This window comes from Macaca mulatta, chromosome 6, assembly GCF_049350105.2.
Source record: "Macaca mulatta isolate MMU2019108-1 chromosome 6, T2T-MMU8v2.0, whole genome shotgun sequence".
Classification (NCBI taxonomy): Eukaryota; Metazoa; Chordata; class Mammalia; order Primates; family Cercopithecidae; genus Macaca; species Macaca mulatta.
The window spans coordinates 86,522,266-86,541,611 of NC_133411.1; the positions used below are offsets into that span (position 1 = coordinate 86,522,266).

At 44.1% G+C, this 19,346-nt stretch overlaps 1 protein-coding gene across 3 annotated transcripts in view; it reads right to left on the bottom strand.

Annotated features, from left to right (window-relative positions):
- SERINC5 (serine incorporator 5) overlaps window positions 1-19,346 on the bottom strand; it is a 121,013-nt gene that overhangs the window by 39,206 nt on the left and 62,461 nt on the right. For all 3 annotated transcript variants that reach the window (XM_015140335.3, XM_078004939.1, XM_078004938.1), the window contains exons 3-5: window positions 4,005-4,183; window positions 3,442-3,524; window positions 936-1,029 (exon numbers count right to left, since the gene is read on the bottom strand). In XM_015140335.3, the coding sequence (XP_014995821.2) occupies window positions 936-1,029; window positions 3,442-3,524; window positions 4,005-4,183 (356 nt within the window). The remainder of the gene's footprint in view (window positions 1-935; window positions 1,030-3,441; window positions 3,525-4,004; window positions 4,184-19,346) is intronic.

The following is a 19,346-nucleotide window of genomic DNA, read 5'->3' on the forward strand; positions in this document are numbered from 1 at the left end:
ATTTTCTCAGTGTGGCTTAGCAAGAAATAAAAGTAGCTATTAATAGCTGGGCATCTCCCACTTGGCCCAGGATATGAACTCAACTTCCAAGGCACTTAGAAGGAGTCTACCTTTTTCAAAGACAGGATGGTTTTCTAAGGTAGCACAACATATCTTCCTAATGAAGGAGTCCTTTTTCCCCTCTTGGGAAGTTGAAAAGAAATTTTAAAAATCTTTTTTGTTGAGACAGGGTCTTGCTCTGTTACTCAGGGTGGACTGCAGTGGTGTGAACTCAGCTCACCAAAGCCTTGACCTACCAGGCTCAAGTGAACCTCCCACCTCCTCCTCCCATGTAGCAGGGACTACAGGCATGTTGTACCATGTCCGGCTAATTTTTTATACAGACATGGTCTTAGTATGTTGCCCAGGCTGGTCTCAAACTCCTAGGCTCAAGTAATCCTCCCACCTTGGCCTCCCAAAGTGCTGGAATTACAGGCATGAGCCACCATGCCTGACCCAAACATTTTTTTAAAGGAGGGAACTATTCTATCTCATAGTCTGCAGAAGATGAATCTCCACCTCCAAAGTTTGACTTTTGTGTTCACTTTTTAATTTTACTTTTAATTTCATGAGGATGGGAGGCTAAGATGAAGCCTACCCAATTTTTTAGCCACCCTCAAAACCAGAGACTGACAGGTACGACTGACAGGTACGAGCAGGGGATTGAGTGTGGCTACTTCACACCACTGGCTGACTTAGAGGCCAAACAAGGGAGTAGGGGCAGGGGGTCAAAACGTGAGAAGTAAACGAAGGAGAGGACTAAATGAAGAGGTACAAAAAAGCAGGTATAAAGAGAAACAAAACTGCAAATCCCTAGCAATGCAATTGAGTACAGCCTTTATCAAAACTGGGCAGTTTCTGTGAGTCAATGGGAAGCTTTCCATAAAGGCACACACCAGTTCTTGTTCCACTTATGTGCAAACTCCACGAGCAGGAGGAGCTGGATGCCTATGAAGAGGAAGCCTCCGACGGCTCCCACATAGCGCCAGGCTGCAAAAGACCATGAAGAACACAATGAGGCAACCTTTCGTTGTATTTCGCTCAAAAGAGAATAACCGCAGCTAATTTTTACTAGGTAAGTGTACCTAACACATTCAATTCCCACATGACCATATAAGGTATGTATTACAAGTTTCACTCACTTTACGGAAGAGAAAAATTGAGAATCTATGTAGGTTGACAACATCTCTGTCAATAAATGGTATAGCTGGGATCTGAACACAGGCAGTCTGACCCTGAAATATCCAAGCTCATCCTCCACACGACATCTGCCAGGTACCCTAACACATGCCCTCATTCATAAAATCCACAATGACCCACAACTTAAAAGCTAACACAGACTGCCAGAAAAATCAAAGGTTCAAATTTTATTGGGTAAAAAGTCAACAACGACCAGTAAGGAAACAAGGTTCAGACAGGGGACGGACAAGGACTCAGCTCGACTTCTGGCTCTGCCACAAAGATGGCAGGGCCATCTTTTAACCTTGAATAAGTCACATCACGTGGGTTCCAGTTTGTCTATAAAAATCACTGAGCTGGGGCTGGGCACGGTGGCTCATGCCTGCAATCCTAGCACTTCAGGAGGCTGAGGCAGGCGGATCACTTGAGGTCAGGAGTTGGAAACCAGCCTGGCCTACATGGTGAAACCCCGACTCAACTAAAAAAAAAAAAAATTAGCCAGGCATAGTGGCTGGTGCCTATAATCCCATCTACTCAGGAGGCTGAGGCAGGAGAATCGCTTGAACCTGCGAGGTGGAAGTGGCAGTGAGCTGAGATTGCACCACTGCACTCAGCCTGGGTGACAGAGCGAGACTTGGTCTTAAAAAAAAAAAAAAAGACTTTGCTTGGCTGGGCGCAGCAGCAGATCACAAGGTCAGGAGTTCGAGACCAGACTGGCCAATATGGTGATACCCTGTCTCTACTAAAAATACAAAAATCAGCCGGGAGTGGTGGTACGTGCCTGTAGTCCCAGCTACTCGGGAGGCTGAGGCAGAAGAACTGCTTGCACCCGGGAGGCAGAGGCTGCAGTGAGGCGAGATCGCGCCACTGCACTCTAACCTGGGCAACAGAGCAAGACTCCATCTCAAAAAAAAAAAAAAAAAAAGACTGAGCTAGACCAGAGGGTTTCTAGGTCTCTTCTCTCTCCAAATATACATTCTAATACATAAAAGGATCTCTGTAGAGAATTTTAAAACTTTTAACAGTATTTTAGGTAAAAGCAAGACTTAGGGAGTATATGAAAAACAACTAGCCAGGCCCTGATACATAACTTATGAAGGATTATGGCTATTCCTTATAAACTGACACAATCTAAATGTTTAGTTTAGTTTTGTTTTTGAGACAAAGTCTCACTCTGTCGCCCAGGCTGGAGTACAGCAGTGTAATCTCGGCTCACTGCAACCTCTGCCTCCCAGGTTCAAGCAATTCTCATGTCTCAGCCTCCAGAGTAGCCGGGATTACAGGCACACACCACCATGCCTGGCTAATTTTTATATTTCTTAGTACAGATGAGGTTTCACCATGGTGGCCAGGCTGGTCTCGAAATCCTGGCCTCAAGTGATCCACCCGCCTCAGCCTCCCAAAGTGCTGGGTGTGAGCTGCCACACCCGGCCTAAATATTAATACCTTACTTAGGAAAGTGAATCCATTTGGGTTGAACAAAATGCTCTGAACCACTGAAATTCAGGTTTTTCCCTCAGCTCATATAAAAAAGAGCCCCCTGTTTCAGCTACGATTAAAGGCTTCATATTAATGAATTAAGGCAGGTTCTAACAATAAAGAATATAATTCGTGAAACCCCGTCTCTACTAAAAATACAAAAAATTAGCCGGGCGCGGTGGCGGGCGCCTGTAGTCCCAGCTACTCAGGAGGCTGAGGCAGGAGAATGGCGGGAACCCGGGAGGCGGAGCTTGCAGTGAGCCGAGATCGCGCCACTGCACTCCAGCCTGGGCAATAGCGTGAGACTCTGTCTCAAAAAAAAAAAAAAAAAAAAAAGAATATAATTCAATGCTACGGAGCTTGACATAAGGTAAGTTTAAAAACAGACTGAAAGATGCTTTTCCTGTCCCACTATCACTGCAGCAGACATTTAGCTGTTGACAGCCCTGTGCTCCCTGTTTCTGGGTTTTCTGTGCAGTGCTTGGAAAGAACAAGGTCTCCCAGGCCAGCAGAGTACCGAAGTCCTCTTACACCCTGCCTGGAAGTGGCATGCGGTAGTGAGAAGAGGGGAGGTAGACAGGCAATGGTGGAAAAAGTATGCGCAGGTAAGCCAGGAATTTCTTTTGAAGCCAAAAGAAAAACATTAATTCAAACTATCAAAGGTACTTTGGACTGCACTTCTGAGCAATCTGACAAAATGGGTAAAAACAAAACAAACAGGTACCCAAAATACCCCATTAGTACCGTTTAGAAAGGTGTCCTGATCTGGAATGAAGAAAGCTCCTGAGCACATGGCCCCCAACAGCAGAAGTTTAAAGAACCAAAAGCTAGAAGGGGGGGAGGGGAGAAAAAAAAAGAGGAAATGTATTTAAGTGACATTCAAGGACAAAGGACCTCTTAGAAGGTAAAGCATGTCAATCCATGATTCTGCCATTGGGCAATGTTCTCTCCTAATCGAGAGAAAGTAATTAGGTGACTCGAAGAATGCTTTTTCCCATAATCAGACTCAGTGCAGCCTCCAATTGTGTAAAACACCATTTTATTGCATGGGTGGAAATGACCCGGGGGAAGGTCTTGGAACAAGAAATAAACTCTTTGTCTTGAATAAATTTCACATCATGGTACCAGGTGTTACAAATAAGATTCTAGCTTTCAGGCAACCATGTGGGTAAGTATCAGTTCCACCTTCCCCTAAATCGACAATTTCAACTAGCAGTCACAGTGTCTGGTGGACAGACAGGATCCTGGAATACTGTCCTGAACATAAGAAAGGAGAAAGAAATCCCCAAGAAGACTGAAATACTTACCCATTGTGAATATGAGCTCTACAACTTTTGCTGTTGTTGATTTTCAAGGTCAGTAGACAGAAGATAAAGAAGAAACAAGCCATTCCGAAACAGACTCTATACACGGCAGAATATCCCACCAGCTTCTCACAGGTGTCACCAGCTTTAATGCCTTTACACATATCTTCAAAAAAAGGAATCTGAGAAGAAAGTTTAGAAAAGTCTTCTGTTACAACTGAGTGACAGGGGGACTGTCACGGAGTGTTCACGCAGCCGACCACAACATCCACTGTGGAAATGGATCGTGTGCATAAAGAAACAGACTGAGGATCTATCTTCTAAACAGAGATTTTTCTAATTTTCTCTGAATCTTTTTTAAAGATACAGTGATCATAAAGTAACATTCAGCCTTTACTTGCCCCAAATGACTTCCGAAAGCCAACATCAGATTTCACAAAAATTACCTTTTTTTAAACCCCCTCCTAGACAAGGTCTCTCGCTCTGTTGCCCGGCCTAGAGTGTAGTGGCACGGTCACAACTCACTGAAGCCTCGATCTTCCGGGCTCAGGTAATCCTCTTGCCTCAGCCTCCCAAGTAGCTGGGACTACAGGCCTGCGCCACCATGCCCAGCTAATTTTTGTTTTTTGTTTTCTTTGGAGAGATGGGGTTTCGTCACGTTGCCCAGACTGGTCTTGAACTCCTGAGCTCCAGCAATCCATCTGTCTTGGCATCCCAAATTGCTGGGATTATAATAGGTATGAACCACTGCACCTGGCCAAAAATCCCATTTCAATACATGGATATATTTTTGTTGATATGTATACATATACAGAAATAAAAAATCAGAGACTTCTTTTACTATCCACCCAGAATGTCACTCCCCTCCCTCAGAAGAGTAAACAATTTGGTGGGTAGAGTATTTGTATTAATTCACATAGATAAATGTGTGTGTATACACATATACAACACACCCACATATACATACACAACACACATACATACACTCATATCATACTACACATATAATAAATATATTAAAACAGCTTTTTAAAATAAAAGACTGTGCGTAATGTTCTGCAATATTTTTCTCAATTAACAATAAGCCGGGCCAGGTGCGGTGGCTTGTGCCTGTAATCCTAGCACTTTGGGAGGCCGAGGTGGGTGGATCCCCTGAGGCCAGGAGTTCGAGACCAGCCTGGCCAACATGGTGAAACCCCATCTCTACTAAAAATACAACAATTAGCCTGGCGTGGTGGCGTGTGCCTGTAGTCCCAGCTACTAGAGAGGCTGAAGCAGAAGAACTGCCTGAACCCCGGAGGCAGAAGTTGTAGCGAGCCAAGATCGCACCACTACACTCTAGCCTGGGCAACAGAGCAAGACTCCATCTCAAAAAAGAAAAGAGAACAAAAATAAACAATAAGGCATGAAGAGTCTTTCTCTATTAATACACAAAATCCCATCACATTCTTTTTCATCACTATCTTTTATGGTAGAAAGGCTAGTTCAAAATCAATAACCATTCTCACACTGATCTTATGTTTTTGTTGGGGAGTGTTTTTAAATTTTATTTTCTTAGTTGGTTTTTATTATCACAAACACTAATTCAATAAATACTGCTGTTCATGCCTCATTGCACCTGTGCCATTATTTATGTAGGACAGACACATGAGCTAGAAATGGAATTAGTGGGTCAAGGAGTCAGGTTGAACATCCCTTATCCAAAATGCTTGGGACCAGAAGTGTTTTGGAATTTGGAATATTTACACTATATTACTGGCTAAGGTTCCCTAACCCAAAAAATTCAAAATGCTCCAGTGAGCCTTGCCTTTGAGCATCATGTTGGCACTTAAAAAAGCTTCAAATTTTAGAGTATTTCACATTTCAGATGTTTGGATTAGGAATATTCAACCCGTGTCTACATTTTTAAACTTCAAGATAAGAGTTAAATCGTACTTTCTTTTTTTTTTTTTTTTTTTTTTTTTTGAGACGGAGTCTCATTCTGTCGCCCAGGCTGGAGTGCAGTGGCCGGATCTCAGCTCACTGCAAGCTCCGCCTCCCGGGTTTACGCCATTCTCCTGCCTCAGCCTCCCGAGTAGCTGGGACTACAGGCGCCCGCCACCTCGCCCGGCTAGTTTTTTGTGCTTTTTAGTAGAGACGGGGTTTCACCGTGTTAGCCAGGATGGTCTCAATCTCCTGACCTCGTGATCCGCCCGTCTCGGCCTCCCAAAGTGCTGGGATTACAGGCTTGAGCCACCGCGCTCGGCCAAATCGTACTTTCAAAGGCTGTACCAATTTACATCCTACCAGTAATATCTGAGATTGCACATTGCCCAACCGGGACATCTAATTTAAAGGCAAAAACCCACTATCCTGTTTTAATGTACATCTTCCTTATTACTAGTGAGATTCAGCATCTTTTTTCAAGTTTATGGCCATCTGTTTTTTTCTCTGAATTGGCTGTTAATTGGGTATTTTCTTGATCCACTGGAGTTATTAATGGGTCTTAATCTTCTGACAAATGTTGACAATAGTTTATTCTAGCCAAATTAGAAGGCTTCAATGTGAAATCATCACTTTCATTATCAGAATAATCAAAATCTTACACAATGAACAAGCAGCACATTCCTAGTAATGTCATAAAATAAGGATTTGGTCAGTCATAAAAAACTTGCTTCTTATCAACATCAAAGTTGAACACTCTTCTGAACAGAAAATAAGTTAAATCACATTATAACTATTATTCATAAGAAAAAGTATCACAAAGAAAAACATAGCACACAACTGAAGGTAAAAGTAAAGTGTGATAAAGAAGAGAATTTACAGTTCCTTCTCCAGAAAAGATACTGAAGAAACAGTAATATCTGTGGCTATCAGTATTTCCATAAACAAACGTCAACCCAAATGAGAGACTGAGGCAAGAGTCTCAATGGGGAATAATTAAGCCAGAGCTTGAGAGGCTGCTGAGAAACACACAAGTCACAGAATCCTCTGTGGTCGGTGCTCCCAAACTGGTTGCAGAAGGCTCAGTATTTACCCATTTCTTTAAAGGGGAGAAGGCATACAGGAAAAGAGGGGCAGGTGGTGAGGCAAACGCGACATTCTCCTTAGATTTTAACTAGCGCCCAGTAAACTCCGCTATACAAGAGATACAACAAACATTCAAAAAGGGAGTAAAGAAAGAGTTAATTATGTAGTCTCAGGGTAGGCAGAGACATGACTGCTCTCCTGTCTTTGTTCTGCACCTGGGAAGAAAAGCTTGTAATGGGCAATGTCAGTGTGAAATGTAACAGACTGCAATTCCATGGACAGGGAGCTAGACTTAGGTCACAGAACTAAAGTTACAGCTGACATGTCCTTTTCTACAGGAAGATACACATCTTGAAAGGTTTAGGGGCCAGCAGAGAATTTACTTATGAGCAATTTGAGGGCAGTCATCTGGGATGCACGAGGCCTTTTGCCTTCTCCAGGGGTCTGGCTAATGCATAGCACTTTGACATAAGGTGGGGAAGTCACAGCTATCTGTCAAGCAGGGAGGCAAGGTGTGAGGGGACAGCAGCAGTGTCACCTGTCTCTCCAGTCTTAAGTATCCCTTTGGCAAAAAGAGTTTGGGCAGTGCTGAGAGGGTTTATTTTCCTTTTCACAAACAAACAAAGAGTTCCATTTTCTCCCCATTCCTTTTTTTTTTTTTTCTTTTTTTTGAGACAGGGTCTCACTCTGTTGCCCAGGCTGGAGTGCAGTGGCGCGATCTTGGCTCACTGCAACCTTCGCCTCCAGGGCCCAAGTCATCCTCCTACCTCAGCCTCCTGAGTAGCTAGGACTACAGGCATGCACCACCAAGCTCAGCTAATTTTTTATTTTTTATTTTTTGTAGAGATGGTGTTTCACCATGCTGACCAGACTGGTCTCTAACTCCTAAACTCAAGCAATTCACCTGCCTCAGCCACCCAAAGTGCTGGGATTACAGGTGTGAGCCACTATACCTGGCCAGCTCCGTTTTCATGAAGACATGTGAAAGACTTCATGAGGAAATAGCCAACACTTTGTTTTCAGCAAATTCCTAAAACTGTACATTTTTTATGACGTTTTTTATGCCATTTTGTCACAACAGAGACAAGATGTTTTTCTTGATAAATAAAGACTGCGTCCAACCAGATAAGTAGTAGATAAACAAGCACAGTATTCAACTATCAGTCCTCACTGGAGGACTCTAAAAAGGGTATAAAAAGGGTAGGTACCGTTGTAACTAGTGACAAGCACCTGGCATCTGCCCCTGAAGGCTCTGCCCACATCAAAGACTTTCTTGCACAACCAACCAGATTGACCAGCCCAGACCAGGAAATTCTTCTTTTCTTTGTTGCTTTCCCTGGACTAGTTCATTAACCCTTCTCCTATTCCCTTTCTCTTAATGTTAAATGTTATTTTGTTTGTTGTGCAATGTTTAATCAGTAACATTTATATATTGACAGAGTATACAATTGTGTACGGTTTCCAATACTGACTGGCTGGTGCAGAGGCTGGAACCTGTGTGCCTACAGATCTAACGAGTGGATGAGAAGTACTAAGAAGAATTGCCTCCCTGGGAACTCCACATAGCTGGTGGCTTTTGTAATTGAAATAGCATCAATAAAAGTCCAACACTGTGGAAAGACACAAATGTTCGTGGACCTGGTTACCTCTGACCTTGGCGTCACTCACAAAAACCAAGACATGCCACCCTAAAATATTCTTCTTTGCATATTTCAAGCTCATTACTCTGAGAAGCTGCAGACAAAGGAGTAGCTCTGCAAGGCTGCTGTTTTATACAAAAAATTTACATCTATAGAGGAAATCTACATAAGTAAAGTGTATCAGATGTTTATTCACCATACATTTCTTCCCCTCACCTTCCCATTACATGTTGCCAGCAACTCCCAGAGGCCCCAAGCCCCTATTCCTTTCTGTAGCTCAAGATGCTATAAGCTTCTATCATCTGACCTTTTTTTTTTTTTTTTAAATTGAGACAGAGTCTCACTCGGTTGCCTAGGCTGGAGTGCAGTGGTGCAATCTCACCTCACTGCAACCTCTGCCTCCCAGGTTCAAGTGATTCTCCTGCCTCAGCCTCCTGAGTAGCTGGGATTACAGGCACCCACCACCACACCTGGCTAATTTTTGTATTTTTAGTAGAGACGGGGTTTTGCCATGTTGGCCAGGCTGGTCTTGAAATCCTGGCCTCAAATGATCTGCCCACCTCGGCCTCCCAAAGTCCTGGGATTACAGGTGTGAGTCACCATGCTCAGCCTATCTGACCCTTTTTAAAATTGCTTTTTCTCCTATAATTGGTCTTATGTCAATTTAATTTGCTTCCCAGAGAAAGAACCTAGAAGAGTGGAAGGGAGCCATTTTTCCCTTCCCTACAAAGGCAAGGTCTTGCTGGGAAGGGCCAGGTGCATGCCAGGCTTAGCAGTCGGGCCCCCATCCTATAAGCAAGGGGAAAAGCACTACTGAAGCTAGAACATCTTTGGCTACAAAGTGGAAGAACGCGGCGAAAGGGTACAGACTTGAGGCAAGGGGACAAGTCTGAAGGCCATTGGGAACAGGTGAAGAAGGTAACCGCAGGCAGAGAAACCAGAGATTCTGCAGGTAGAGGTCACAATTGGCAGGACAGCATAGATGACAAGAATCAAGAATGAAGTAGAAGAATCAGATAAAGCTCTTTTGTTTTCTTCTTTTTTTTTATGGCATTACTGTTTGGGGTGGAGGGAGGAATACAACGGGCAAGGGACAGAGAGCAGAAGTGAAGAACAGAGCAGAAGTTTGCTCTTAGGGTATCACCAAGGGGCATCCCAATGAGAACAGTCTGGTCTGGAAATTGCTTTAGAATAGCAATTGGGGCTGGATACAGGAAGCACCCACAAGAAGTCAGTCACACAAGTGCTTTCTGGAGGAACCTGAATTTTTAGCTGTGTTTAAACATAAGTGATCAAACAGCATTGTTAAATTTTTAAGGTGCTGAAATATGGTAGGGGACACACACAAATGAATGTTTCAGAGTCTAACCCAAAACAAAAGTTACAACTGTATGAGTAGTGCCAGTAACGAGGAGGTAGTATTGCTTTGAATCTGTAAAAACTACATTCATGGAGAAGCCATACCACCTCATTCATTAGGCTGTTTCATTTACACAGGATTTATTGCTCTAAAACGATTCATTAAATTATTTTCTTCCCCATCTTCTCTCTTCCACTCCATCAGCAACTCCAATTCCTGAACCACATCTCCCCCATAACACATGCACGTTAGCTCCTCTTCCATCTACACCAGCCCATCTTTCACCTTTAGACATTCTCTACTTCCCTACCTCTCTTGTTTCTTCCTCCAAAATCCATTTCAAGGAGAATGCTAACAGCAGCAGGCTGAGCCACCATCCCCAACAAATCCCCTCCCTTGTTTGTTTACTCCAGAATCTGGCCCTTTAAGGCTCATCAAAGGGTGAGTACATTGGCACTGTATATTCATCAAAAGCAGGTAAACAACCCCCTGCTCCAAATCCTAACCAAGACCTCCTTTATGCTCTGTGGGTGACTTAGCACATTTAGTTTTCAGTATGTGGTGAGTATTTTTGGGCAAAGAATCTCCAAGGTGAACAAGCTAGCAGGATTCTGGCAAGGGGAATTTGCTCCGATTAAATATTTTCTGTTCCAAAGTCCACCCCAGTTTTGGAAAAAGAAAAAATACATCACATATAAATTCCACACCACAGGGTGAAGGGGACGTGCCTGCTAAGGGTGTCACCTCTTAAGTCTGGCTCTGGGCACCCAAGGATAGGGCACTTAAGCGAGGCTCACACATTGTATGTTGTTTCTTTCTTTCTTTCTTTTTTTTTTTTTTGAGGCAGAGTCTTGCTCTATTGCCCAGGCTGGAGTACAGTGGCGCAATCTCAGTTCACTGCAACCTCTGCCTCCCAGGTTCAAGCGATTCTTCTGCCTCAGCCTCCCAAGTAGCTGGGATTACAGGCACACACTACTATGCCCAGCTAATTTTTGTATTTTTAGGAGATGGGGGTTTCATCATGTTGGCCAGGCTGGTCTCGAACTCCTAACCTCAGGTGATCTGCCTGCCTCAGCCTCCCAAAGTACAGGGATTACAGGCGTGAGCCACCGCGCCCAGCCTGTATGTTCCTTCTATACAGACCCCTGAGAGCAAGGCGTTTCCTTTCAATCCTCAAAGCAACCAAACTCAAAACCACAAACTATCAAGTAAGAATAAATGGCTCATAAGACTTCCAATCCTAACTCCATTGCTAACTTGAGCTAGCTACACACGTGTACACCCTGAGCCTCAAGTGCTATCTGTAAAATGAAACAATACCGACACCCATTTCACGGACTTGCCTGAGAATGACATCAGATAATGCCTGTGAAGTGCTTATCACAGTTGCTAACCCATAGTAGTCATTAAGTTAGCTTCTTTAATTCTAAAACTCTATTATATTATATAAAAAGAATTTCAGGGAAGAGACTCAGGTACATTACACGATCCACAAACTAATGCATTCCAATTTAAACAAGGTGGGAAACTGAACATCTTAGAACCCAGTAGATGCTCTATTCACTTTACCAAAGGATCTACTACCTTTGGATTGATAGATTAACTTTCTTTAAAAAAAAAAAAAAAGATAGAGTTTCACTCTTGTCGCCCAGGTTAGAGTGCAGTGGTGCAATCTCAGCTCACTGCAACCTCTGCCTCCTGGGTTCAAGTGATTCTCCTGCCTCAGCCTCCCGAGTAGCTGGAATTACAGGCGCCTGCCCCCACGCCCGGCTAACTTCTTGTATTTTCAGTAGGTATGGGGTTTCACTATGTTGGCCAGGCTGATCTCGAACTCCTGACCTCAGGTGATCCACCCACCTCGGACCTCCAAAGTGTTGGGATTATAGGCGTGACCCACCACGCTCGGCCTGTCAATAAGGTGAATCTTTCTTGGTACATTTATATTAGAACTGAGGTCCAAAAAATAGCACTCGCTACTTGTCCTTCAGAGACCTAGCCACCATCCAGAAGAAAGCATTCTGATCTCACAAATTAGGAAAAACATTTCCAAAACATGAAAACAAGTAATAAACTCAACAAGATGCAAGGGAGAAGAAAATTCACGTAATTCTGTTTACACAGGAGAGATGCTAGCTATGTCCCTAAAACAACTTCAATCCCAGGCAAATAAGCAACAAAAAAGCTACAGGAAGACCTACAGGTCTAATTGGCCAGGGGCCCAGATGCTATAAACATAGAAAACATGTATAAGCTTTGGGAGTTTTGGGAGTGGCTTCTTAAGAAATGGAGAGGAAGTAGATGAAAGTTGTAGTTGTGTAACAGTGTTACTTGAAATTAGAAAATGCAATATTGCCGGGTGCGGTGGCTCACGCCTGTAATCCCAACACTTTGGGAGGCCGAGGTGGGCGGACCACGAGGTCAGGAGATCGAGACCATCCTGACTAACACGGTGAAACACCGTCTCTACTAAAAGTACAAAAAAATTAGCCGGGCGTGGCAGCGGGCACCTGTAGTCCCAGCTACTTGGGAGGCTGAGGCAGGAGAATGGCGTGAACCCAGGAGGCGGAGCTTGCAGTGAGCCGAGATCACACCACTGCACTCCAGCCTGGGCGACAGAGCGAGACTCAGTTAATATTAGGCCAGGCATGGTGGCTCACACCTATAATCCCAGCATTTGAGGAGGCCAAGGTAGGCAGACTGCCTGAGGTCAGGAGTTCAAGACCAGCCTGGCTAACATGGTGAAACCCCATCTCTACTAAAAATACAAAAAGTAGCCGGGCGTGGTGGCACACGCCTGTAGTCCCAACTACTCGCGAGGCTGAGACAGGAGAATAGCTTGAGCCCTGGAGGAAGAGGTTGCAGTGAGCTGAGATTGCGCCACTGCACTCCAGCTTGGGCGACAGAGCAAGACTCCGTCTCAAAAAAAAAAAAAAAGAAAGAAAGAAAGAAAGAAAATGCAGTATTAGCAAAGCTAATTGTTCTTACATTTCATCAGATTAATATCAAATTTCAAAGAAAGCTTTGGTCAGCTCAGCATGAGGGATAAATGAAGTTCATAAAAACTAGAAGAACTAGATTTGCAAGTTCTGTTTAATATCCCTCACTTGAAAATGCATTTCAGAACCTAGAACGTCTCCCAGTCTGCCTCTCCCTTTTCTGATATTCCATTCATCTTCAAACTTTCCAAGACAGTTTGTTTTTCTCCATGAAGTACTTCCAGGGCCCACCACACTGAGGACTTCCTGTGATTGGCCAGTGGACAACAGCCATGAAATGGGGAACACTAAAATCAGCTTCCCTCTTTCCTTACGCAGCCTCTTGGCAACCAAGACTCATTTCTCAGTAAGTGATTGCTTTTGAGGCCTTTGGGGGATCTGGGGCTATTTAATACACAATAACAACAACCAGTACTGGCTTCTCTTTTCTTAGGGTTATGTGAGCATTTTTAATAGAAAAATCTACATTGTATCATTATTAAAAGCCAAAAGAGGAATGAAAATTAATCTCAAAAAGCATGCAAAGACTGAGACTGCGAGTTCACAGCTCTTCCTCCACTATGAATATTTTGTCAGGATCAGAGATTCATAGAGAGGATTAAACAGCCAGAAAGCAACTCTAAGCAAACTGTTAAACAACAAGCTCCAAAGGAGACAACTCACAGAAGACTAATGACTATGGGAACAAGGCTCCTCCACAGATGCAGAACAGGATTCAACTCATTTCAATCTCCATGGAGAGAATTAGGGAAAACTGAAGGCAGAAGGCTGGGCGCGGTGGCTCACGCCCACAATCCCAGCACTTTGGGAGGCTGAGGCAGGCGGATCACCTGAAGTCGGGAATTCAAGACCAGCCTGACCAACATGGAGAAACCCCATCTCCACTAAAAAAAACACAAAATTAGCCGGGCGTGGTGGTGCATGCCTGCAATCCCAGCTACTCGGGAGGCTGAGGCAGGAGAATTGCTTGAACCCAGGAGGCAGAGGTCATGGTGAGCCAAGATCACACCATTGCACTCCAGTCTGAGCAACAAGAGCGAAAACTCCGTCTCAAAACAAACAAAACAAAAACTAAAGGCAGATGGTGCAAACAAGAACCACACCAGTTACTGATTATGAAAGAAAAACAGTTTTCCCAGAGAAAAGTTTTGTAGCTCTTCAAAGAGGCAGCAGTAGTGGGGGTTGGGGCTGTAGAATGGATACAGGTCTGCTTCCTGATTTGATATGGCCTATAATAAAGGTCGAAGAACCCAGGCCTAGGAACTTGTTTTTAGGTTGGCAGGCCAATCATGGATAGGAACTGCAGGCGAGCAGTTTCAGGGTGGTGGAGCAGTAATTCACCTAATAACAGGTTGCACTGGAGGTATCTGTATGAAGTAGTGTGGGAGGATGACTAAACAAGAGTGCTCTAGAAAGAGCTCAACTAGAGAGAGAGATTTGGAAGTGAACACAGCAAAGGAGGCAACCAGACAGAATGTGCAAGTGAGCAGGGAGACGGAGGTGAGCCAAGCACAGAATCTTGGGGAATGCAAACCTTTAGGAGCTGGGAAGAAGAAAAAAATCCGGGAGGAAACTGAAAAAGTGCCAGGCAAGAGAGAAGTTGAAAGAGCCGTTGGCAGTGTCAAATATGGCCAAGAGGGCAAATGTGATGAGGACTCTGATGTAACAGTGGATTTGGCAGCAGGAGTCAGTCATCTGGAACCTCGATGGGAACATTCTCTAGAGCACCGTGGAAGCAGCAGCTGAGCTCCAGACTGAGGAGACCATCAGGAAGTGCACCTGGTGAGCATATTACCCACACTTTCAAGAAAGCTAACTGCAAGGCTGGGCACGGTGGCTCACGCCGGTAATCCCAGCACTTTGGGAGGCAGAGGCGGGTGGATCACGAGGTCAGGAGTTCAAGACCAGCCTGGCCAAGATGGTGAAACCCCGTCTCTGCTAAAAAATACAAAAATTAGCTGGGCGCAGTGGTGGGCACCTGTAATCCCAGCTACTTGGGAGGCTGAGGCAGGAGAATCGCTTGAACCTGGGAGGCAGAGTTTGCAGTGCCCCAAGATTGCACCACTGCACCCTAGCCTAGGAGATAGAGCAAGACTCCATCTCAAAAAAAAAAAAAAAAGAAAGAAAAAAAGAAATCTAACTGCAAAGGATTACTCTCAATTTTATTTGCACTTATATAAGCAAAACAATTATATTTTTACTGCCAAATGTGTAAATTACAATGAAAATACAAATAACCCAGTGTCCTTGACCATCAATGCCTCTATTTTAACTTGATTGCTTCCCTCGAGGTGCCACTGTCCCCAGGTATGAGTGGATCTTTCTAGACCCTTTGCTGTGCTATTATTCTACATTCATTACGTCTTGGGGGTTGCTGTATGTTTAACACATAAATCTATTTGCATCTTCTTACATACTACATAGAATTCTAGGCTGGGCCCAGTGGCCCACACCTGTAATCCCAGCACTTTGAGAGGCCAAGGCAGGAGGATCACTTGAGCCCCGGAGTTCAAGAACAGCCTGGGCAGCACAGTGAGAGACCCCATCTCTACAAAAAATTTAAAAATCAGCTAGGCATGGTGGTGCACGCCTGTAGTCCCAGTTACTCAGGAGGCTGGGGTAGGAGCATCTCTTGAGCCCAAGAGTTCAGGAGACTGAGGTTGGAGGATCACTTCAGCCCAGAAGGTTGAGGCTGCAGTGAGCCATGATCGCGCCACTGCACTCTAGTCTGGGCAACAGAGCAAAACCCTGTGTCAGAAAAATAAATAAAAATTTAGAATTCTACAACTTGATTGACTCTAATCTAGTTTGTTACCCTGCTGGTAGGCATTTGGTTTTTTTCTGATTTTTTTTTCACTATTATAAATAATGTACCATGGATATCATCCTTATGTGTATCTCTCTGTTCACATGTAAAGTGTTGAGAAGGACAGAAGCTAAAGTCAGCTTTATGACAGAAGTCATAAAGTTAGTACATTTAAAATTTGAACGGATACTGCCAAACTCTCCATAAGGAGGGTTTTGGAAACTCTGAAATTGGGGGTAATAGAGACAGCGGAAGAGAGGAGTGGAGGTGCCGGCAAGAGAGGCAGAGCCAGGGACACACCATCTCTCAACAGGTACTCCTGTGCTGCCCCCGCACGGTCTACAAGTCAATCTTCGAGATTTCTGAGGGTCTTTGTAAGCACTACCCCTAAAACAAAAGCCAGGAAGAGAGTGAATAGGGCCCTCTAAGCCCAACACATAAATCTATTCCTAACTCAAGACAACTTAAAACCACAGCTACAGAGGTCTGAACTTCTGTTTCGGCTAGAAAATATGGTTATGGCGCCACACAGAACACAGGCTCTAACAGAAGACACTGGGCTGCCCTGAGGTGAACACGGCTGATGGAAAGATATCTCTTGAACATAGAAATGTGAAATTTCTACAAAGAGAGGACTAACTGCTGAAACATGCAGATCTTTCTATTCTAACCATTTAGAGAAAACACATGCTTATAGTCTAAGTAAGCCTCAAATCTGCTAGCCTCTTTTTTTTTTTTTTTTTTTTTTAATAGAGAAGGGGTCTTGCTCTGTCCCTCAGGCTGGAGTGCAGTGGCACAATCACAGCTCCCTGCAGCCTCAAAATCCTGGGCTCAAGCCACCCTCCCACTTCAGTCTTCCCAGCAGCTGGGACTAGAGGTGCACGCCAACACATCCGCTACTTTTTTACTTTTTGTAGAGACAGGGTCTTACTATGTTGCACAGGCTGGTCTCAAATTCCTGGTCTCACAAGATCCTCCCACCGCAGCATCCCCACACTGCTGGGATTATAGGCGGGAGCCACCTCACTCAGTCAAAATTAGCTTGCTTGCTTCTTAAATGTGTGGACGTGGAACGCAGTGGTGATACATTATTTGCAAGTTCAACTATTTACATAACTGTCTTCAGTTTTGTTTTTTTTTTTTTTTTTTTTTTGAGACAGGGTCTCGCTCTGTCACCCAGGCTAGAGTGCAATGGCACAATCTTGGCTCACTGCAACCTCCACCTCCCTGGCTCAAGCAATCCTCCCACCTCAGCCTCCCAAGTAGATGAGACTATAGGCATGCGCCACCTTGCCTGGCTAATTTTTGTATTTTTTGTAGAGACAGGGTTTCGTCATGTTGCCCAGGCTGGTCTCGAACTCTTGGCTCAAGTGATCCTCCCATCTTGGTCTGCCAAAGTGCTGGGATTACACACATGAACACATAATTTGTAAAAATCCAGCGAATTCAGAGTTTGCATGTCTAATCTTCATTCCATACTATATGTTACATGACATAATTATACACATGTATTACAGCATAGAGTCTGATCATCCATGCACTCATTCCCAACTACCATGTGCAGGTATCACTCTAAATTAGGAGGATACGACCTGTGAATAAAACAGGTTAAAAGTTCATGCTAAAAGGAGCTAACGTTCTACTAGTGAAATGCTGTATGCACAAAACTATGCTCTACTTCATGGATATTTCAAGTATTTTCACAGTTAATTCGGACTAGTCATGATGTTTGCCTTAGGCAGGACATTAGGACCTAATATTCCCCAAAAGACAGGACTCTACAGCATACCTATAACCTCAAGATTGGCGAGCCCCATTACCTGTTCCCCCATTCTAGTGGTGGGAACCAGGACATGGCAGACATTTAAGTTTCTGGCCCCAGCATCTTTCTTATATCAGACCTGGAACTGAATGACAGTGCCCTGCAGCTGGGGAACTAGGACGCCCAGACGGTCATTTTCTCCATCCCCGCTTCTTCCTGGATGCTTGGTTTGGATTGTTAAAGTTTAGTAGGAGAGGCTATTGTTTTTGACTCCTGCACCAGGCCCCAGCAGACCAGATCAAACCAAAACGAAGCCAGTTGTACTAAGCGCCACTGAATTTGGGGGCCAGTTTTCTTTAAAAACCAAAACCAAAAAAAAAAAAACCTGAAAGATTCCAGTCAATGTGAGTCTGCCTAATAAGGAAATCCTCTCTGGTTTAAACCTTTGTTCTGTTTCTGCTTTTTTCAAGCCTTTTCTGCCTATAAAGACACCCTCCTCTGCTCAGCTAACTGCAACACTTGCTCTACTTCACATTCTAGAATCACAAATAAAATCCAGTTCAACTTTCCAACTAAATTTGTAATTTTGTCTTTCGACAGAATACATAAAAAGACAACTGGCTAGGCACAATGGCTCACACCTATAATCCCAGCACTTCGGAAGGCTGAGGAAGGAGGATCGTCGCTTTGAGCCTAGGAGTTTGAGACCAGCCTGGGCAACACAGGGAGGCTGCATCTGTATAAATAAATAAATAAATAAATAAATAAATAAATAAATAAGCCAGGCATTGTGGTGCACATCTATGGTGCCAGTTACTCAGCAGGCTGAAGCAGGGAATCGCTTGAGCCCAGGAGGTTAAGCCTGCAGTGAGCCATGATCGTGCCACCATATTCCAGCCTGGGCAACAGGGCAAGGCCCTGTCTCTAAAACAAAAAGAAAGAAAAAAAAATGACTTTTTTTTTAACCTGTAAACAATTTGCCATTTATTCCAAAATGCCACACACACGTAATTACCATTGAACATGTCATACTAATTTACTGCCACATTATTCTTACCTAGTCTACCCAGTATGTGGTTCACACAGCCTAGTCAGTTATCTGCAACTTAAGCAAGAACTTGGGTACTCTGAGCACAATGTTTAGGCCACTGACGTTTCCCTTTTCAGAGAGACGGCAGAATAACTGCACATAACACATATAAGACCATGGAGGGTCTAACACAGGAGTCAGCCAACGACAGCCAGTGGGTCAAATCCAGCTACCCTCCTATTTATGTAAATAAAGTTTTATTGGAATGCAGCCACACTTGTTGGCTGGCCATGCCGTTGGCTGGCCATGCCATTGGCTGGCATACTGTTTTGGCTGCTTTTGCACTACAAAGGCGAGAGCTGCTACAGAGACCACAGGGCCTCCAGTGTGTACTAGCTGGCTCTTTGTAGGAAAAGTTTGCCCCACCCCTGCGCTGCTAGGAAGAACAGCTGAGGAGTTGTGCCTAACTCTTAACTGCTTAAGTACAAATGCACATTTCAAAAGCAAGTGACAACTGGTGATAACTTACTCTGCAAATCAGGAGCCAAAGGAGCAGCTCCTTTGGGCTGCGTTCCAGCTGTCCCAACCCTCCGCTCCTGCCTTCTCCCATGAGACTCTTCCCCTCTTCAGGGCTGTCCTCAAATGAAACTTGGGCCTTAAGTGAATCAAATTGTACATCTCCCATATGTCATTTTTTTTTAGCAGAAAATAAAGTACCTTAATTTATCCACCCACAGAAAGT